General features: G+C 40.0%; 1 protein-coding gene and 1 long non-coding RNA gene across 4 annotated transcripts in view; one reads left to right on the plus strand and one right to left on the minus strand.

Moving 5' to 3' along the window:
- PDE11A (phosphodiesterase 11A) overlaps window positions 1–2412 on the minus strand; it is a 324817-nt gene extending 322405 nt beyond the window's left edge. For 2 of the 3 annotated variants that reach the window (XM_019739326.2, XM_074338486.1), the window contains exon 1: window positions 1176–2256. In XM_019739326.2, the coding sequence (XP_019594885.2) occupies window positions 1176–2087 (912 nt within the window). In that variant the 5' untranslated portion in view covers window positions 2088–2256. Of the gene's footprint in view, window positions 1–1175 lie in introns of all 3 variants that reach the window. The other variant, XM_019739325.2, reaches the window with a different exon arrangement.
- On the plus strand, window positions 2313–17764 carry LOC141572761 (uncharacterized). Its single transcript, XR_012498231.1, has 3 exons — window positions 2313–2436; window positions 12218–12332; window positions 15327–17764. It is a non-coding gene; the product is annotated as an uncharacterized LOC141572761 (long non-coding RNA).
- Window positions 17765–21133: the final 3369 nt, after the last annotated feature.

The raw sequence follows: 21133 nt of genomic DNA on the forward strand, positions 1-21133 counted from the left end.
AACCTGAAACTTAGTTTTAGTACAAGCTAGTCAAGTAAAATTGTCAACTTTCAGATGAAATAGAGAAAATTTTACCTTTATTGTCTTTCCCACCACTTTTGCTATTCTGATCAACAGCAACCAAGCCCTAGAAAAACATGTAGCTCTATTAGATAAATGGAAGAAGTGCTCATCTCATACTTTCATAACCAAGGATAAGAACTTTCAATTCTTATGAACCCTGTAGAAGTCTCATAGAAAGTGCCATCCAGTTTCACCACGTTCGAGTATCTGGAATAGATACTGAAGAAATTAGGACTGGTTTTTGAATTCAGGATCTAATACCAAGTTCAAATCACTGTGAAAATGAAAGGCTTAGAAATGCCAGATGACAGCATGTTGGGTTTCCTTTTCCACTTAAAACTGGAATGTTTATCCTGCTCATTGCCTTCGGAGTTGCTAAAAAATTATCAATTTTTTATTTGTTTCACAAACGAAAAACTCCTGCTCACTCTTGTCAAAAGCTGACTGCAGATAATACTGTATTCCAGCCCAAAGATAAATAACCCCTCTATTTGTCCAACCTCTATACACTGAACAACAAAAAACCAGTTAAAATAGATGCTAAAAAGGGTCAAATAGATAAAAATGGGTCAGAGGCCCATTCTTCCCCTGACTTGCCTCTCTTCCTCTTCTTCCCCACCTTGGAACTCATGCAACTGTAAGCTAGAGAAGGGGACAGGGAAATAGGCATTTTGTTCCCTTTCCAACCTTGAATGAGAACGAAGTGCTTTACTGTCCCAAAAATGACATCAGAGACACCAACATTTTCTTCAGGCTAAGACTGGTATCTGGAGTAGGAATCTTTTTCTAGCACCTGACAAATGCATTCTAAAACCATACACTGATATTCTTAAAGACAAAGTATCTTGACAGAGAAACACGTGGTATTATTTGGATGCAAAATGCAGCCGGTGTGCTGTATAAATTTTCCACAAGCCACTGTGTATTAGGCAAAGACCATGACATCAAAGATGGTGTAGTAACATTCTCACTAGTCTAAACTCAGAAGGAATTTCAATAGCAAGATTTCTATTGTAAAGAGTCTAAGTTAATATGTTCCTGGATGCCAAAGGGTAACTGGCTTGGCTCCCAGGCCAATGGGGCTCTGGCAGGGGGACAATGCAAAGTCCTACCTGGTAGGCATCAGGAATGTTGACTGTTTCTCCATGCTCCCCGACATAGCCAATGATACCTTTGCCCCAGGGGACCTGCACCTCATTTGAGTTCTCTGTGCTGCTGCAGGGGAGCAGTGGGGTTCCTGCATGCACATCAAAGAATTTGGAGACCAAACTCTTCTTGCCAGCAGCACCCCCTTCCACCAGGAAGAGAGAGCAGCGGTCAGCATCCACCATGAGGCAGACAAAGATGAGGATCTTGTAGCTCAGGCTGGTAAGGTCAAGATCGTTGGAGATATCCTTGACCAGTTCCAGAAAGAACTGACGCTCGTTATGCTTTTTGAGGTGGCACTTGTAGTCCATAGCTGTAGGGGGATACTGAGGCAGATTCACCCTGGATTCCAGCAGGGCACTGAGAATATGGGCTGTGGTGGGGGGCAGGGAGCTGGCCTTCCGGAGCAGTGCCCTTCGCCGCACACTGCTCAGGGGCTCCTGGCCCCGGGAGGTCACTTGTTCATCATAGGTCCTGTTCACGTGGATGGCTTTGGAGCGGGCAAAACTCTTCCTTAGCTCCTTCTGAGACGCTTTCCGCTGCAGGCTCCCATCACCCCGGGTGCCACTGGCCCAGCTGGGGCTCAAGGGAACCCCACCACAGTCCCCCGCACCTGGAGTGGGCTGGCTGTTGGCAGAGCCATTTGGTCCAGTGCCACCGCCAATGCTTCTGCTGCCTCTGCCACAGCCGTGAGCCACGTTGCTGGTGCCAGCCAGCGCCAGCCTTGAGTCTAAAGCCCCCTGACTCTGACTGTGCCTCTGCAGCCACTTCTCCACCATCTCCTGCTTCCCCTTCCGCATCAAGTAGTCTTCAAGCAACTCTGGATGCCCGTCCAGGAAAGTTTCCACCTCCCCAAAGTCCAGGCGGGAAGCTGTCATGGTCCCAGAAAAGCTTTCCTTTCCTCTCTACACTTGAACCAAATGTTCACCTGTCCCAGCCCTCTAGCTGGTCTTGCACATGTCTACCCCAACAGTATTCCCAGCTGTGTTGAGATTCTGCGGAGCAGTGATTCCTAAGGGGCTGGGAGGTGCCCCTTCCTTCCGGCTCAGAGAGTTGTTGGCACGAACCCCACCCCCTGTCCTGCTACTCTGCTCTGCACAGGTGCCGTGGCCACAGCTCTCGTTCTGGAAACCCGGAGCAGTCGCTGCTCTTGTTCTAGCTGCAGCTGCCGCCGATGCCCGCGCCGCCGCCTCCGTAACCGGATGAGAGGACCACTGTGAAAGGGAGGTAGGGCAGGACACGCCCCTGAGTGAGGCACCGAGCCGGGAGGGAGGGGAGAGGGGGGAGGAGGGAGATGTGAGCGCCAGACCAGCCAAAGTCCACGGCCCAGGATGCCAGGCGGTTCCTGAAAGAGTCTCTAGACGCCTGAATCGGGGACTGGAGAACACCGCGGATTTCTGATTGTAACACGAACTGAGGGGGAGCCACTCCTTGTTCCTTCCCCTAATTCCATCCTTACCTCCCCAGCCCTTCCTATTCCCGGACACTTAATCCTCCAGCGTTTCAAGGAGGCCCCGCGGGAGCCTACTGGGATCCCCAAGTGCAAGGAAGTGTGGAGGTTTTGCGGGAAACAGACCCAGAAGCTGACTCCGAAGAAACGAGGATGCTCAGAGACAGGCAGGGTTATTTTTCTGGGCTGTGACTGTGGAATGTTGGTTCCTAGGATTCCTGGGACTGCCAGCTAACATTGCCCAGCTCCTTGTGGGTGTTCAGTAAATATTAATGGAATGGGGTTTACCCAAAATTAGTAAATGAAGTTCCCCATCTGAGCAATTCATGACTTGAACCAAAGTCAGGGACCTGGGGTTGGGGAGGGGGGTGGGATGGTACAAGTAAAACACACTTCCTTGGCTTAGGGACCCTCCCAGCTGGGGCATATAGCAAAGTGGACTTGAGGGTCTCAGGGGCTTCCTTCCACGCCAGTCCTGCATACTGGGTGATTTCTCTTCTTTTCATGAATGGCTTGCCATCTCCTTCTTTCTCCACTCAGTCTGTTTAGGACACCAGTGCTTCCTTTACTCTCAGTGTCCTGGGGCGTGTGGGTCAGATTTCTCCTCTGTGGGAAGCTTTTCTTTCTCCTGCCCTAGGGATGCTCTAGATCCCACTAGTCTCAGCTAGTTAGGCTGAGAATAACATCAGGTTTCCCTTGCGCCTTTTCCAAACCTGGTGGTTAAATGTTAAGTGATTTGCCAGTTAAGAAGAGCAGGCTGATAACACCCCCTTGAAACCCAGTGGTCTCCTCTTATGTGAAAAACAAAAGCAGTTGGAGAGCCATCCAGTTCCCTGGCTCAGCAGGGCAAGCTAGAAGTGCTCTTACAGGATGCCTGGGAAGAGGGTGACAGAAAAGAGCTGCAGAGCAAGGTAGTGATTTGACAGGCTTCCAATGTGGTGGGAACACAGAAGCGAGCACCAGACCGGCCACTTTACGTAGTAAGTAAAGCTTACTCCCAGGTGTCCTCAGACAAGGTGTTTGGAACACTAGCTATGTGTTGATCACTTTAAATTAACATATTAACTTAATCCTCACGACAGATTTATGAGGTAGGGACCCTTATTTTCCCATTTGAAAGATGTGAAAACTGAGATGTTGAGTAACTTACCCATGGTGCACAGTTGGTCTGTGCCCGAGCTAGGATATGGGTACACTTAGTTTGGTCTCAGAGTGAGGCACACACTTAGCCACATCACTGGATTGTCTCCCACCTGTGTCAGCTGAGTGCTATGTGCACTAGGATTTGGGCCAGTAATGGAGATGCAGCAACTGGGGCAGAATGTTCTCTAAGCATTTCTTTGACAGCACCAGGAGGAACAGAGAGGGGGAAGAGAAGCACTTGTTCAAAAATGATCAAGGGCATGGCCTTGGCACTGGGAATGCTACTGTGAAAAAAGACCCTGCCTTCATGGAGCCTACATTATGGTGGGGAGACAGCCAATATACAAATAAGAAAATAAATATATAATATAAGGAATCGTCAGTGATAACTGCTGTGAAGAAAAACAAAACTTGGCAAAGGATTAAATAAAGGGAGGAAGTCCTTCCTGAGAAGGGGACAGCTAAGCAGAGATCCGGTGGAAATGAGCCAGGTTGATATCTGGAGGAAAGAGGGAAAGAGTGTACCAGGTAGAGGACGCAAGTGCCAACGTTGTGAGATAAAATGTATTTGGACTATTTAAGAGCCAGCACGGAGACCAGCTAGAAGACAGTGAACGAAGCATAGAATATTGGTAATTTGGCACCAACTGTATTGCTTTTGTTATTATCATTATTGTTATCCTAAAGTAATAGTGTGTGGAAACCTCACTGCATGTGGTCATATCTCTGGTAACTCGAGTGATCCAACAGTAGAGATGGTCAGGGTGATGTGAGATAAAATATCCAGAATAGGCAAATTGATAGAACCAGAAAGTAGATTTGTGATTGTCAGGAGATGGAGGACAGGGGAGATGAAGAGGAAGAGGGGTAACCATACATGAGTATGGGGTTTCTTTGGGGGATAATGACAATGTTTTAAACTTGACTGTGGTGATGACTGCACAATTCTGTGACTATATCAAAACCATAGAATTCTACACTTTAAATAGGTGAATTTTGTGATATGTGAATTATATGTCAGTAAAGCTATTATAAAACAACAACAAAAACCACTTACCAGCACACAACTGGTCAGAATAGAGCAGCACTGTTGTACGTGGAAGCAAGAAAAGCACCGAGCATCTTCAAGGAAGGGAGAGAAGTAGATCAGCCCTGGGCTGCCCGGAAACAGAAGGTTTAATATATAGACATTTCCTTAATTCCATCCTTCATGTATTCATTACACAAGCAGTTGTTTAGCATATATTGTGCTTCAGGCTCTGGGGACAAAAGAAGACTAAGACAAAGCATCTGCCTTTGAATGGAGATCTCACAGTCTAAGGCACCAAGAGGAGTGGGAGTAGAGAAGAATACTGGGAAGGGTAGGAAAATGAATTAAGCATTTCTGGCGTGGTTTTAAACTGGCTATAGTTTTGTTCCCTCCTTGGTTCATGAGTTTACTGAAGAAGTTGATGGTTGGGGAAGAAAATAAGGTAACAGAGAGCACTCATACAATAGTCCAGGGCGCTGTGACAGAGGACTGCATAACAAGATGTGTGATGATATGGCCCCAATTACCATGTCCTCTTCATTCTCAATATGTAAAATGGTATATGTATTAGTCATGGTCCTAACAGGAAACAGTGCACACTCAAAGTTAATTCCAAGAGGGTTAATTTACAAAGGAATTAATTATAAAAGTGGAGTATAGATAAACCACAGGGATAGTGAAGGAACTTGGGACTCGCAGCAGCAGAGAAGTCACCACCCCTAGATCTGATGGGATGAGGGAGAAAAAGGTCACCAGGACCCTGGAGAGGCTTGTGTAGTGACAACTGCCTTGAGAGGACCAGTGACAGCCTGTCAAAGGACATCGACAACTCAAGTTGACCTCCAAGGAGAGGAATCGGGAATAAATACCTTGATCCCAGTCTCCTCCTTCCCCCCTATCCTGACCAGACCCAACCAGAAGCTAGAGGACACTGGAGCTTGTTCATGGAATCCATATAGGTCGTCCTCCCTAGGCAGAGAGTGGGGTGGGGGTGGGGGTGGGGGTGGCGAAGATCTGTATTAGATCTGGAGGGCAAATGAAAAATACTTGGCCCAGTATGAAACTTTGAAGAGGTCCCCCTTAGGAAATAACGGATGCTATAAATCCAAAGAATTTTCTGTGTAATTCTGCCCTCTTCTGCTCACCTAATTCCATCAAAACTATCTACACTATAGTCTGTAACAGAACCTCTAAGGGCACTAACTCTGCAAAGGTATGATATTGTGTAGAAGAGTCAGCTCAAGGAAGAAGCTCTGCAGACTCCCTCCCCATCTATCCCTCCCCCTTTCCATCAAATTGTAAATATTGACCAAGTAGCCTCTCTCTCATTGCAGAAGATAAAGGGGGCTTCTTATTTGTAGTTTTCAAGAATAAAGGCTTTCTTTTTGATGGAAGTATTCATTACTTTATCACTGCCATTGTCAATTAGCATTTATTGAGCACTCAGTGTGCAAAGCACTGGGTTACATGCACAATGACTTTTGTTATTTCAAAGAGGCCCCATTAAATTTTACTACTGGATGGAAACTTAGAGATCATCTAATACTTCAATTTCATTTTGCACATGTGGAAATTGAGATCTAGAGCAGACACACAATGTCACCTGCCAAGCACAACCTCTTATCTGCTCCTGGTTTCATCCCACCCTTACCAACATCTCATAACTTGATACCAACCCCTTGAAGCCTAATGAACTTCTGTCTCCCAAGCTTCTCTCCTAACCATTCCATCTCCTAAAACAGGCTTTCATTGTGGGACCAACAGGCATCATCAGAAAGGTTGATGCGATTTTCAAAATGCAGCATTCACTTCAAAAAAAATTAAAATTGACATATTATTATTTTAGGAAATAGGAGTGCACAGGATCAAACAAAAGATGGGTTATTCCAATTACAAAAAGATTAAAAGTCACTGAACTATAAGTTCCACAGAGATGTTTATCTTCATAGGAATTTCATATCAGAAATGGTCATAGTCTGTGCCAAATGCCAAACCTGAGGTGCTGTAATAGAGGGTTTCTCCAAAGAAACAGAACCACTAGGACTATAGAGAAAGAGAGGATAAATAGATGATGATGGATAGATGATAGATAGATAGATAGATAGATAGATAGATAGATAGATAGATAGATAGATAAGGAGGAATTGGCTCACATGATTATGGAGTCTGAGAAGGCCCATGATCCACTGTCTACACATTGAAAATCCAGGAAAGCCAGTGGTAATTTTGTCTGAGTGTAAAGGCCTGAGAACAAGAGGAGCAAATGAGGCAAATCCCAGTGCACAGGCAGGAGATGAGATGAGATGTCCCAGCTTAATCAATAAGGTAGGGAAAAGGGGGTCAATTCCTTCTTCCTCTACGTTTTTTGTTCTCTTCAGGCCTTCAAGGGAATAGATCATGGCCAACCACATAGGGAAGGACAACCTATTTTACTGGGTCCACCAATTCAAATGCTAACCTCATCCAGAAACACCTTTACAGAAGAACCCAGAAACAATGTTTAACCTGGGCACCCCATGACCCACTCAAGTTGATAGATAAAATTAATTATCACAGGTGCCTTACCTGGTTTTACATTTTGTAAGCACGTTTTCCCCCCACTCTTTTATGGAGAATCTCAACGTGTCTCTGTTTAAATTGTCATTCCGTATCCTAGTAGTGAGTTTACCTTAATCCAGTGAAATTTTGTAACTCACAAGAATATAATAAATATATAAAGTAACTGTGTGGATTAACATATGCCAGGCAGGGCAAATTAGATTAGCATTTCCAGCTTAGCATTTGGGAATGAAGTATGTTTCTTCACTGCAAGAGAAGAAATTGTGCCTCTAAATTCTGAAGCATGTATTTATTTACATGCTACTTGGACAAATATAGTTGTGTTACAAAGTACAATTCACCAAATTCCTAGTATCATTAACCAAATTAACAAATTCCATTCAATAGCTCTTATGCTCTTGGCAATAATCATGTACAGTAAATTATAATGGTATAATTATTGTTTAAAATATTTTAAATGTTGACTTTTTTCATTACTCCATTTATTTACTCCATTTCAATTGTATTTTTCTTTCCCTTCCCTCACTACTAACATTTTTGAGCTGTTTTTCCCCAAATTATCTTTGAACAATATTTAGTTCTCATACTTAACCTTCAGGGACCTCAGTTTCCTTGGGTTTAGTGCTCCCTATTGGGCTGTCTGATATGGTGTCCACTAGCCACATGTGACTAATTACATTTTAATTAATTGAAATTAAATTTAATTATAAATTCAGTTCCTTAGGAAAACTAGCCACATTTCAAGTGCTCAATAGCCATAATGTGGCTAGTGGTTACTATTAGGTTGGTGCAACAGTGATTGCAGTTTTAAACCGCAATCACTTTTGCACCAATCTAATATATTTGACTCTGTAGATATACAACATTTCTATCACCTTAGAAAGTTATATTTGATAATGCTGCTCTAAGATCATCTGAGCCCTAAGATTCTGTGTTTATTCACCAATATCATCAATGACCTCCTAACTGCCAAATCTAATGGCCCATTTTAATCCATCATAGTTCTATAGTAAGTACTCTCTTCTTGAAACTTTTTCTCAACAGCACCATTTCCCGATTCTTTATTTCAATGGACATGAATTAAATTCTCTCAAAACGGTAACTAACCATTGTTCCTCAGTTTATCTCACTAGTTTGCCCACCTCCTGAGGTCTTCTCTAATTGTTGCAGTTTATTCATTTAAGGTCCAGTCCCAAGACTTCAATTGCCATCTGCTGTTTTTATACTCCCCAACCCATATATTATGTTCCAAGGTGATTCAGTTTTCTATCAGCAGATGCTGTCTTAGATGGGCTTCCATAACAAAGTATCATAGATTAGGTGTCTTAAACAACAGAAATTTTCCCCCCACCTTCCGGGAGACTGGAAGGCTAAGGTCAGGATGCTCATGGTTTGATTTTGGTAAGACCTCTCTTTCTGGCTTGCAGATGGTTGCTTTCTCTCACATGGCACAGAGAGACAGCAAGCTGTCTGGTATCTTCTTATTAAAGCACCAATTTTATCAGACCAGTCCCCGCCTTCATGAACTTATCTAACCCTAATTACCTCCTAAGGCCCCATCTCCAAGTACCATCACATTGAGAGTAAGAGCTTCAACGTATAAATTTTGTGGGGATGCAAATCTTCAGTCCATAACAGATAATAGCAAACCACCTCAAAATTTTGCTTAAAACAAAATTTTTTTTTAACTTATCACAATTCTGTAGGTTGACCAGTGGTTATTTTGCCCCACTTGGTATTACTAGCAGGAGTCACTTGTGGCTGAATTCAGCTGACATCTGGGCTGCACTAGAAAGTCCAAGAAGGCCTCTTGCACACACACCTAGGGTTCGGTGCTGGGGCCATTCATTTCTCCTCCAGGAGTCCTCTTTTCACATACTGTCACATTCTCCAGGTCTTCTTCACATGGCTTCTCTCTCTAGTAAGACAGCCTGTCCTTCCTTACAGTGTGGCACCTGGGTTCCAAAAGAAGGATTTCAAGAAGATAACCCAACATGCAGGAGCTTATCAAGCTTGCATCATATTTGTTAATGTCCCATTGCCAAAAGCCAATTACATAGCCCAGTACAGAGTCAGTTAGAGGAGGTACAAGTATGTGACTACTCACAAGTATAGGTCACTAGGAGCCACCAATTTAACAGTCAATCACGCAAGCTTTCTCCTGTACCCCCAACCCACACTGCCAACTGCTATAAGATATTTGCTCCTAACTGTCTCACAGACATCCCAAATTTATCATTTCCAAGATCACTTATTTTTTATCTCTATTCTATTGCTATTCCCTGCCATGTAGTCTATCTACAAGCATGCAGATCCCTTCTCTTTTCTGGGCTTCTGCCTGAAATACCCTTCTTCCCATTCCCGCCTCTCAAACTTTTCTGTTAAAAGTTATTTAAAATGTCATATCCTATAGAATATAGTAAGAAGCTGTGTTTTGGGGGCGGCCAGTTGGCTCAGTTAGAGTGCGGTGCTCTTAGCAAGAAGATTGCCAGTTTGATCCCCACATGGGCCACTGTGAGCTCCACAACTAGATTGAAAAAACTACTTGACTTGGAGCTGATGGGTCCTGGAAAAACACACTTAAAATAAATTAAAAAGTTTAAAAAAAGGAAAAGAAGAAGCTGTGTTTTATCTTCCTCTGTGATCTGTCCTCCTGTTTCCACATATTTTAGTCCAATATCTGCTATAAATCATTTAATACCTGGTATTTATTCAACCCAACATGATGCATTTAATTCTCCATGTAAAAACATTTTTTTTTTTTTACATTAAAACACACCTTATTATTCTTTTATTTATCTCTTATTTTTTCAATTCAGGTATTAAAACCACTATGAGCAAAAAGCCCATGTGCATTTATAACTACATTAAAGAATACAAGTTCCTAGAAGGTAAATTTCTAAAATATCATAGATATCTAGGTGAAGAATAATACCCCATGAAGGTACAGAAAGAGAATATCATACCAAAATGTTTTAGATATTCTGTTTTCTTCTTAAAATCAGTAGAGTATTTTATCTCTGAAGAAAAATCAGCAATAATCTTACTGAAGAATGATTTGTTGATAAAATAAATTAATAGGCTTTTAATTGTTTCAAAACATTTTGTCTACATTTGGAGACTTAAACTTAGTAGAAAATGGACAAATTCAATATTTAAAAAATTCCTTGAATCTTTTAAAATGTAACTTTCTAAAAATATCTTAATCAATCAACTGTTGAGTTAAACACTGAAAATATAAAATAGTGTAAGGATCATCTCTTTACTCAAAGAACATTTACAGTCTAGATAGGGAGATAAGATACTTACATTAAAATACAATTGACAGTACAGGATGCCATAGATGGAGTATGGCAGTCAAGAAAATCTATAAAATTAATCAGAAGTATCCTTAAATGCCATATGATACTGTTTATATTCAATAATAATACATAATTAGTATTAATACTGAAAGTATAGACCTTACAAATATCAGAACAAGAGAAGGAAAAAATGGAGGGAAATTCAGCAATAGATGATTTTGTTTTCATTTAGGAAACTAATATATAACAAGAAGGGTAGGAATAAATATTAAATACTGATGCCTTTCTTCTTAATTGTCATGCCTTCACTCACTAAATCAAAAGTAGTTAATCATGCTAGGTATTGCTCTATATAGTTTACAGGAAAAATACTATAAGAATAGAATAAAGATGCCTTATCATTTACAAGACAGTCTTCATTTGTTTCATCTGTTATTTATGGTTTGACTCAAAGATGAAATATTCCTCAAGGGTTGCTTTTATAGCAACTAATATAAAAAAATAAACATGTCACCTCTCAATTATTTATTTTATTTTTTGAGTAATAAATGAGAGACTAGAGCAAGGCCAAGCAGCTATAAGTTTCAAACAAGCCTTTTGAAAAATATACTATACATTATTCATAAATTTGTTTACATTATTCGTAAATGCTTTATAAAAGCATTTGTAATGCTTTAAGTCAGAATTTACTTTTCCAAAATAAATACATTGAAATTGAAGACAGTTTTAACTTTGAGAAACTATGAATCTCTTGCCAAAGTAATCTTACTGATACAGGATATACTGTGAAATAGTAGTTATCATTCTGGAAACTCTGCTTACATCATTGCTATGTGCTGTAAAAATAGATAATGAATGTAGTCCTGTGTGTGTGTGCAACCAGTCAATCCAAAATAAAACCCGATGCTGGATATTTCTCCTGAAATTTAGCCTCTGAAAGATTTTCTCACTTGTGTATATTATTTTCAGCATAAATCCTGCTTCTGAATGAGACTCTTATATGCATAGAATATTTCTTTACCAGTTATTTTATCTCCAAGAAATAGACCAATTTAAATGTCTTTCCAGATATCAATATTATAAGTATAGTAAACAAAGAAAAAAACAAAAAAAAATCAACCAAATTATTAAATTCACAATCGTAAGAGAAAGAATGTGGTAAATTTTAGTCTTTCAGCCAAATACACTTTTGAGCACAGTAAAATGTATCATTTGTTAACAATGACCAAAACGGCATCTTTCTCAGCCTGGCTGCCTTTTGCACTCTTTCATCCATCTCTTCAGATTGGGCATCACCAAATTTTCCCCATTAAAGGAGCTCCACCCTCCAAGAATGTTCTGACACTGACCTTGGAGGGAATTTAAAGCATTTTTTGTTTGTTTGTTTGTTTGTTTGTTTGTTTGTGGTAGTGACTTCATGGTATTGCTTTTCACCCAGTCTTTGCTTTCTTAAGTTGCAAACTCATGTTTTAAATATATATGAGAGACTATCCAACACTTTGTCTGTTGGCTCTTCTCCTTTAGTGGATGCCCCAGCGAAGTGTGAGTGGTGCCATCTATCATCATCATGGTTACAGTGAAGGCCATCGTGGGGATCCTCCAGGACAAGGCCATCTGTCACCACCCTTAATGATTTCAGGTTGGTCTCAGCTTCCCTATGTTATTTATTCTCACTAATGTCAAGGTATGGTCTGGCAAGTTACTTAACTTCTCTATGCCTTAGTTTCTACCTCTGTAGAATGTACGTCATTTCCCTAATAGGATTATTGTGAGGATTAAATGAGTTTCTATACAGCACTTAGAACAGTATCCGACACATAGTAAGCTCTCAATAAATGTTAGCCATTCTATTACTATTGTTGTTGTTACATTCCTTAAAGAAATATAATTTTTAAATACTAGTTTTAAAGAAAGCAAATGGTGACATGAATAATTATTTTTAAAACCATGATCTTCTAGTTGGGGACAACTGAGAAATCACTGTAGAGAAAGGTAGAATTTAGCAGAACTAAATATTTGAAGGAACACAATTGTGGCAGGAAATTTAACCCATTTGAGGAGTCAAGAACCAAAAACAACAAACAAAAAACACTGCTTACAAACGTGATACACTTGCTTTTTAAAAGAACTGGCTTGGTTGCTTTCCACTGACTGGCCAGGAAAGTACATTCAGGGGAGCCAGCCCTCTTAGAAGTGTCAGCATCACTGCATCACTTCTCCCTGCTACAGTAGCCACCATGTCTCCTGACAGGCTGTACTACTAGTAACACCACATTCCCAAAATACATACAAAATAAGTTTTCCAATAGTTCACCATGCATGAAAATCTTCTTCTTTCTGAATTTTCTGATAATAATATGAAATGTACTGACACAGAAAGAAAGTTACACAAATTTTGCTTTTGCATCTGTAACCAAATTTTAGTGACTTTTGAACTATCTTTTATTCTGTTTTTATTGGAAGGATAATATATGCTTGTAAAAATGTAAATATAACAAGACTGTACAAAGGAAAAATGAAAGTCTTCCACCTCCAGTCCCCTGAAATACGTAACTATCAGTGTGGTACATAGCAATAGACAAATAGCTATATGGATACCTTCATATATACATACATGTACATGTTTTAGTATGTGCATAGACAAAATCATATATAAAATCGAACCATTCTATAACATTGATCTGAAATTTGCTTTCTTTACTCAACAGTGAATTATAGAAATCTTCCCACATCAGTACAAATAAAACCTTCAAAATTCAAAAAAGGTTTTTATCTTCAAGTAAAATTAACACTCCAAGAAGGAAGGCCATGTTTATTCTATCCAGAATTATTCTATCCAGAATTATCTATTCTCTTCTAAATCAGAATTTACCCTCTAATGATAAATTATCTTTTTAGATATATAATAGTGAAACAGAATCATCTAGCCCTCGCTACCTAAGAATCTCAGTTAACTAATTTTTCAGGCTTCAAGTAAAATTGCACAATAATTTGATGATTAGCCTATACTTAATCTAAAAATTGAATTTTCAAAGGCTTTGTTTTTTTTTCTCACATATCAGAATTAGAAAAGTAGTAGGAGACCGGGATAGTTAGAACAAAGCTATTGATGTCACCAGCCAGAATGCAGATATGAGCAAGTCTGAAATGAGAGAGGGCAGGCTGCAAGCAAATACAGAAACCAGAAACAAGACAGAGCAAAGTTCACAGCAAAGGAAATCATCAACAAAATGAAAAGACAAGCTACTGAATGGAGTAAAATATCTGCAAATCATACATCTGATAAGGGATTAATATCCAAATTACATAAAGAACTCATACATCTCAATAGAAAAAAAAATCTGATTTAGAAGTAGGCGGAAGATCTGAATAGACATTTTTCCAAGGCAGACATAGAGATGGCCAACAGGTACATGAAAAGATGCTCAATATCACTAATAATCAGGGAAATGCAAGTCAAACCACAAGGAGATATCACCTCATACCTGTTAGAATGGCCATTATCACAAAGACAAAAAATAACAACCGTTGGTGAGGATGTGGAGAAAAGGGAACTTTATGAACTGTTGCTAGGATTATAAATTGGTGTGGCCACTATGGAAAACAGAATGGAATTTCCTAAAAAATTAAAAATAGAACTATCATATAATCCAGAAATTCTACTTCTGGGTATTTATCCAAAGAAAATGAAAACACTAACTCAAAGAGATATCTGTACTCCCATGTTTATTGTAGCCTTATTCACAATAGCCAAGATATGGAAATAACCTAAATGCCCATCGATGGATGAATGAATTAAAAAATGTGATATATATATATATATATATATATATATATATATATATATACACACACACACACACACACACACACACACACACACACACACACACATAATGTTATTCAGCCACACAAAAAGAATGAAATCTTGCCATTTGTGACATGGTTGAAAATTGAGGGTATTATGTTAAGTGAAATAAGTCTGACAGAGAAAGGCAAATACTGGTTGATCTCACTTATACGAGCAATTTAAAAAAAAAGGAAAAGAAAAGAAAACACCAAGCTCCTAGATACAGAAAACAGATTTGGTAGTTGCCAGACGCAAGGGTTGGAGGTGGGCAAAATGGTTGAAGGTACAAACTTCCAGTTATAAAATAAATAGGATTTCATGTACAGCATGGATTCTATAAGTAATAATACTGTATTGCTTATTTAAAAGTTGCTCAGAGAGGAGATCTTAAAAGTTCTCATCACAAGAAAAAAATTTTGTAACTATGTATGGTTGTTAGACATATTGTGGTGATTATTTCTCAATCAATACAAATACTGAATCGTTATGTTGTACACCTGACTAATGTCATATGTCAATTATACATCAATAAAAAATAAAATTTAAGAATGATTTTTTAAGAAAAGAACAAAGGAAAATTAACACCTTCAGTGTGACTGGTCAGGTACACTGAAGAGAAAAGTGGCTGGGTTCAACAGAGTAACTGTCCAAAGTGGAAATATGAACAAAGGAAATGCACATTCATGTTTATGGTAGATGGTATTGTGTTTGCCGTTATTCACTACCCTCTTCTAAAAGGGTGACATGCTACTGATGATATGTGACTTGCCTTTCCTCCTACAGAGGGAGTATTTCCTCACCTCATTGACACTGGGCCTGGCCGCTTAACATGTTTTGATATTTGGACTGTGAGCACACAGAATGTATGACACTTCTGGGCAGAAGCTTTATGAAGCATCAGGAGCTTCTTGCAGGGCTCCTGCCACAAGAATAGACATGTCGTATATGGGTACTTCTCCTTTAACTGGGGTCCCAGAATGAGAAGACACTTGGAACAGAGCCACAGGTGACCGCAGGCTACATGCCATACGAATGAGAAGTACAGGTTTTGTTGTTGCAAGCCTCCAAGATTTTGTAACTATAGCAAAGTTGACTAATAAAGAAATTGGTACCTAGAAGAGGGGTGCTGCTTTGTAGCCTTCAGCACCAGATAGCAGGTGGCATGGAAACTGTTACTCAGAGCTAGAAGAATGGTGACCCATGTTATAGAGAGATCAAATATTTGGTGAAATTGTCACCTGTGATAACTTGAACAACAGGTAATAAACTTCATGAATTTATGGCTTTGGGTGAAGAGAATGCAAAACAAAATGTTGCTACTGTACCTTGATCATTACTACCTGTATTTAACAAGATTCTACAAAAGAGATGAGCTCAGGAAAAGAACTGGCCTATGAATAAGCAGGATGCAAGGGAAAATAGAGAATCCAGAAATCCTGGGAGTTGCCACCCTAAAAGCTACAACTGTTTCTCATCTTAACTTCAGATGAAATGTAAAAATACTCTGTGCAACAAAGGCCAAATAAGACTCAATCTTGGGGGAGATAAATGGCTCAAGAAAAAGAATGTGACTCCATGAAAGTCTGATAAGCACTGGGAAGTACCACTGACAAAAATAATAAAAATTAAAGAAATTTTTGGAGACAGTTGTACTGTCAAAAGCATCACCATCCTAGGTATAAAAAGGACTGTGACTGTTAAACACATTAAAACAATTTTTGGCCTGCAGTCATTTGGGGGCTTGACTGGGCTAGATGGCCCACTCTGTCTGGTCCCTGGACGAAGATGATTAGAAGTCTGTACTCAATGGGACTCTAGAAATTGCTCTGTCTTTCTCCCTCTCCCAGCTAAATCAATTAATCTCCCTCTTCTTCTCCTTCCCCTTTTACTTCTTTCTCTACAATCTCAGGCCCTCTCACTCTCCATAAGGTTTTTCTATGAGGTCTCTCTAGCAGGATTGCTAAACTCCTTACATGTTGGCTTTGGTCTTACAAAGATGCAGAAGTGTAAGCTGCCAGGTCTTCTTAAGGCTTAGGACCACAAGGATAACATCGCTTCTACCACCCTCTGTTGGTTAAAATGAATCAAAGTCCGCCCAGATTCAATGTGGTGTGAATACCTGGAAGTATGGTTTATTGAGGACCATCTTTGGAAACCAGCTACCACAATGCACAACAAATATTTATTAAATAAACTAATTAATGATTGATTAATCACTGCAGCAGACCACATTCTTATTACGGTAGAGACAGGCACATGACGGTTTTAAATTATCACCCTATTTTCATTATCAAATAGCATTTCTTTAGCCATGGTTTTCACATAATATTCCAAATAACATACCAAAAAAGGAAAATGAACCAAAAATAGACCTCTTGACAGGCTTAAGAAAGATTGCATTTAAAAGATTTTGATTCCGTGATTGTTGTAGTTTTTATAGGCAACATGAATTCAAAATGTATGGATCTAGCCAGGACCCCACATAAAAAGCAGGAAAATCAGATATTGGAAATTAGGACCCAGACTCTAGTCCTAGTTTTGAGGGCTAACATAAGGAGGTTATCTGGACTTCAGTTTTTCTCAAAAGTATCTGGACTTCAGTTTTCTCAACCATAAAATGAGAGTACGGGAATCATCAGTTTTCAAACATTTTTAAGCCTCTGTATCCTTCACTCAAAAGTAGTTTTACTCATAAGTAGGAGGTAGAGAGGGAGGATGTGGGGAAGTAGGGAGGGTGTTCCACCCTTCCTCAATCAGCGTGATTCTGTTTTAAATACTGAATCTTCTTTGTAGGAGAATTGCATTTAAACAAATGTTCTGCAAATAAAATATCTTTGAAAATGAGAGATCTGGCCCAACCCCCCACACTTTGCCCCTTCCTGCACCCCTCCCTCTCCCTCCATCAGCTTTTGTGCTCTCATGCAACGCCCCATGTGTGCAGTGGTGCTCCACTCCCACCTGCCCCGACCCTACTACCATACTCTTCTGTGCTTAGCGGGGCCCCACTTTGTGGGGACAGAGGAATTCAAGCCGAAGAACTACATGAAATTGTGGCTTCAAACTCCCAAGTTGATGATAATGATCAGTGACTGAAAAATACAGAGAAGAAAATCTGGTTCTAAATTCCTACCCATGTTAATATTTTAAAAGAATGTGATAATAAGGGAGAATAAACTAATAAAATACTCTAAAATCATGCTGCATTATATACAACTTCTTGTGGGACCCAGGGTTCAATTTTAAAAATATATTCTTCTTGAAAAATAAGTGGTATGGTTCCCCCCTACACACACACACACACACACACACACACACACACACACACAAGAACCACCGACTAGAGATTTACATCTCGGAAGGACTTTACTTGCTAGTGTGAATGAAAAATTTTAAGAACACAGGAACTAACAATGTTACACTGTTTTCTGAAGAGTTCTCTATTTCTTCTGAAACACACATAATTGCCAAGTTGACTGATCTCACATTTTCACTTTAATTAAATGAAATACTTCATTTTTCCAGATCCATATCAAGGTATAAGAATTGCCTGTGCTAAAAGCACTAACTGTACAGCTTATATAATCATCTGTCTGCAATACTTTTCAAATATATTTTTGTTGACATATAACATTTTGTTGATGTGTAACACTTCCTAGCCACTGAAGTCTCCTGGTTCCTCTTAATAGTCCCATAAACAAGGATATTTACTTTTCCTTTCAGATTTTATGTTTATAGGAAACTGTTCTCTGGTTAACATGAATCTTCTTCCTAATAAATATTTAATTAAAGTTTAGGAGACATTGGCAGTCTTAAATAAATTAACTTTAGATCGTTGTGAAGTTCATTATTCTTTCTTTTGCTCTGTCAAGGTGTAACAAATTTAGGCTGAGCATGCAATCCCCTTTGAGGTTCCATTTATGCATTTGCAAGCAGGTACGTTGCATAGATGCCGTGTTTCCCCAAAAATAAGACCTAGCTGGACAATCAGCTCTAATGTGTCTTTTGGAGCAAAAATTAATATGACCAAGTCTTATTTTACCAGAAGACAGGGTATAATAATGTAATACAATACAATACAATACAATACAATACAATACAATACAATACAATACAATACAATACAATACAATACAATACAATACAACACTGGGTCTTATATTAATGTTTGCTCCAAAAGATGCATTAGTGCTGATTGTCCGGTTAGGTCTTATTTTCGGTGAAACACAGGAGGATGCCCGTATCCGTTAGGGTTTGACCAGGGAAGAGGACTACAATAAGTGATGTGAATGAGGGAGTTGTTAGAAGGGTTAGACCCTACACAACCTGGGGAAAAGCTGAGGAAATAAAGAACCGGAGCAAAGTCACTAAGACCACCGAGGGGAGCTGGTGAAGACTGAAAGGTTGTTTGCACTGCATCTGGAGGGGAGCTTACAGTTGCTGTAGGTCAGCAGGGCTGGTAGTCAGGAAGCACAGCAGGGAGCAAAGTAGGAAGAGCAAGGACACACCTGTGAGGATAACCTGGGACCCAAGTTCTCCGCTTCTCACCATTGTAACCCTTGGTTATGTGAATGACCTGAGGGAAGCCAGGTCCTTCCCTGTCAGCACTGCACTTACTCCTGGGCCAGGACTGTTGCCACACAGCAGCCTACCCATCTGTCCCCTCGTACCTGTCTCTAAAGAAAGGAGAGTCTGTGAGACGGATCCTGTTAGGGACTTTGCTTCACCTTTGTGCTTACACCTTATGTCTCCCTGCTTGGCCCCAAAGGATGGCTGGCTAGTCAATGACGGGTAAAATTCCTCAAGGAAGGAACAACCTAAGCCAGGCACAGATACATGGGGGCCATCTGGAGAACTCACGCGGTTGACAGAGGTGGGCACAGACCCCCATCGCCCCCCGCTAAGGAGAGCTTCTGCCTCTGTGGCTACATTCCTTCCCACATCCTGCTTGGCAAGAGATTCAATGATGTGATAACATCAGCTCTCCGTCTATTCATATGCATAAAGGTTTTGTCCCTTGGGGAGGTACATACATCCTGAGACTTACAGTTCTGACTGTCTGCAGGCAAGGGTGATTAGTTTGCATCAGTTTCCTAATATAATGTGTGAGATTCACTGAGATTAACAAGCTTTACTTCCGCATTTGTTAATCAATAAAAGCTGTGCGGTGGCCCGATTCTAGGCTCAGTCATTTGAGGCTGGAGTCCCTTGACCCCGCTTGCACTCTATTCTTGAATACTACATTTCTTAACCCTGCGCTGCCCTTCTCGATTCCCACAACTTTTGTTGTGCGGGACGCAACACAGGACTCAGAGAAGCTGAGAGAAATCTGGTAAGAGTTGAAGAAGCTGAGTGCCCATCTGCTGCCCCACCTCATGAAGGCTACGGTCAACAGGTTAGTGACAAGTAGGAGTGGCGGCTGGGGCCCTGCATGGACCCTACAAATGTAAAAGCGTCTGCATAATGCCACTGCTTTCCAAACCTCAAGCAGAATTCTCAGGTGACCAGCCCTAACCAGTAACCATACAGAGAAACGAATTCTGACAAAAACAGTTCCAGCTGAGCTAAACTGGCACATAATAAAATTAGCAGTGTCCAGAAGTCCCTTCGTGCAAATTGATCCTAAATGGATTTAAATCTCTCAGAGATGGCATATATTCATTCAGTAATAAAGCCTATCATAATATAGAATTGTAATTATTGCATTTATTTGCAATTCTTCCTCCAATGTTTTTCTAATAACAGAAACATCATTACCAACCAAAAAAATATATATTTACTTGCTCTTTCTAGGATAAACATAAATGCAAATCAACATGCAATATCTTATCACTAACCAAACAATTTTTACAATAAAAGGAATCTACTTAATACTTCTCCATTTCCACCCAACTGCCTTTTATCATCTCAGCTCTCCTCGTACTATCTTCTTTCTACTTCTCCTAAATCACAAGTATCTGAACTCCAAATACAAGGCCTTCTTGCTCCTCCCTGCAATGTGGCTTTCTCTCAAAGCCACCAAGCTCATCTGTCAGGGTTATATAAATCTGACCTGTAACTATGACTATGAATTAAATTCAAGTTCCTTCTCGCAATTTTCTGTTTCATGTAAATTAGCATATGAGGTATCTCACCTTATTCTAGGTCCTTGCAAACCCAATTCAGCTCTGAGATTGACAATATCCCTAATACACCCTACAGATGTCTCTGCCCCATCAAAGAATTCCTCCAGGGAAAGAGTAACAAGCCCAGCTTTGCCTGAAGTCCCTTGGCTCCCTGGGCACACACTCCTTATACCATACTGGCACTGGGCTCCAGGAGTGGTACATTCTCTCCCACTTGCCAGGTGCATTAAAATTGAGCCCAGCACTTGGTTGATTTAATAGAACCTTCTGGAAATCAGCTTTTTGAACTACATTCCCTCAGTTCGGAAATTTCTTTTCAGTGGTGGCATTTCCTAATAAGTTAACTAGCAACATATTATCCATAACATGATATGGTGAAAAGTCACCAGGAATTAGAGTAGAAGATCCAAGTTTTGGTTTTAGTACGAGATCTCTTTATATAGTCTCAATTTAGAAGGTAAAAATCCT

Source organism: Rhinolophus sinicus, linkage group LG01, assembly GCF_036562045.2.
Source record: "Rhinolophus sinicus isolate RSC01 linkage group LG01, ASM3656204v1, whole genome shotgun sequence".
NCBI classification, from domain to species: domain Eukaryota; kingdom Metazoa; phylum Chordata; class Mammalia; order Chiroptera; family Rhinolophidae; genus Rhinolophus; species Rhinolophus sinicus.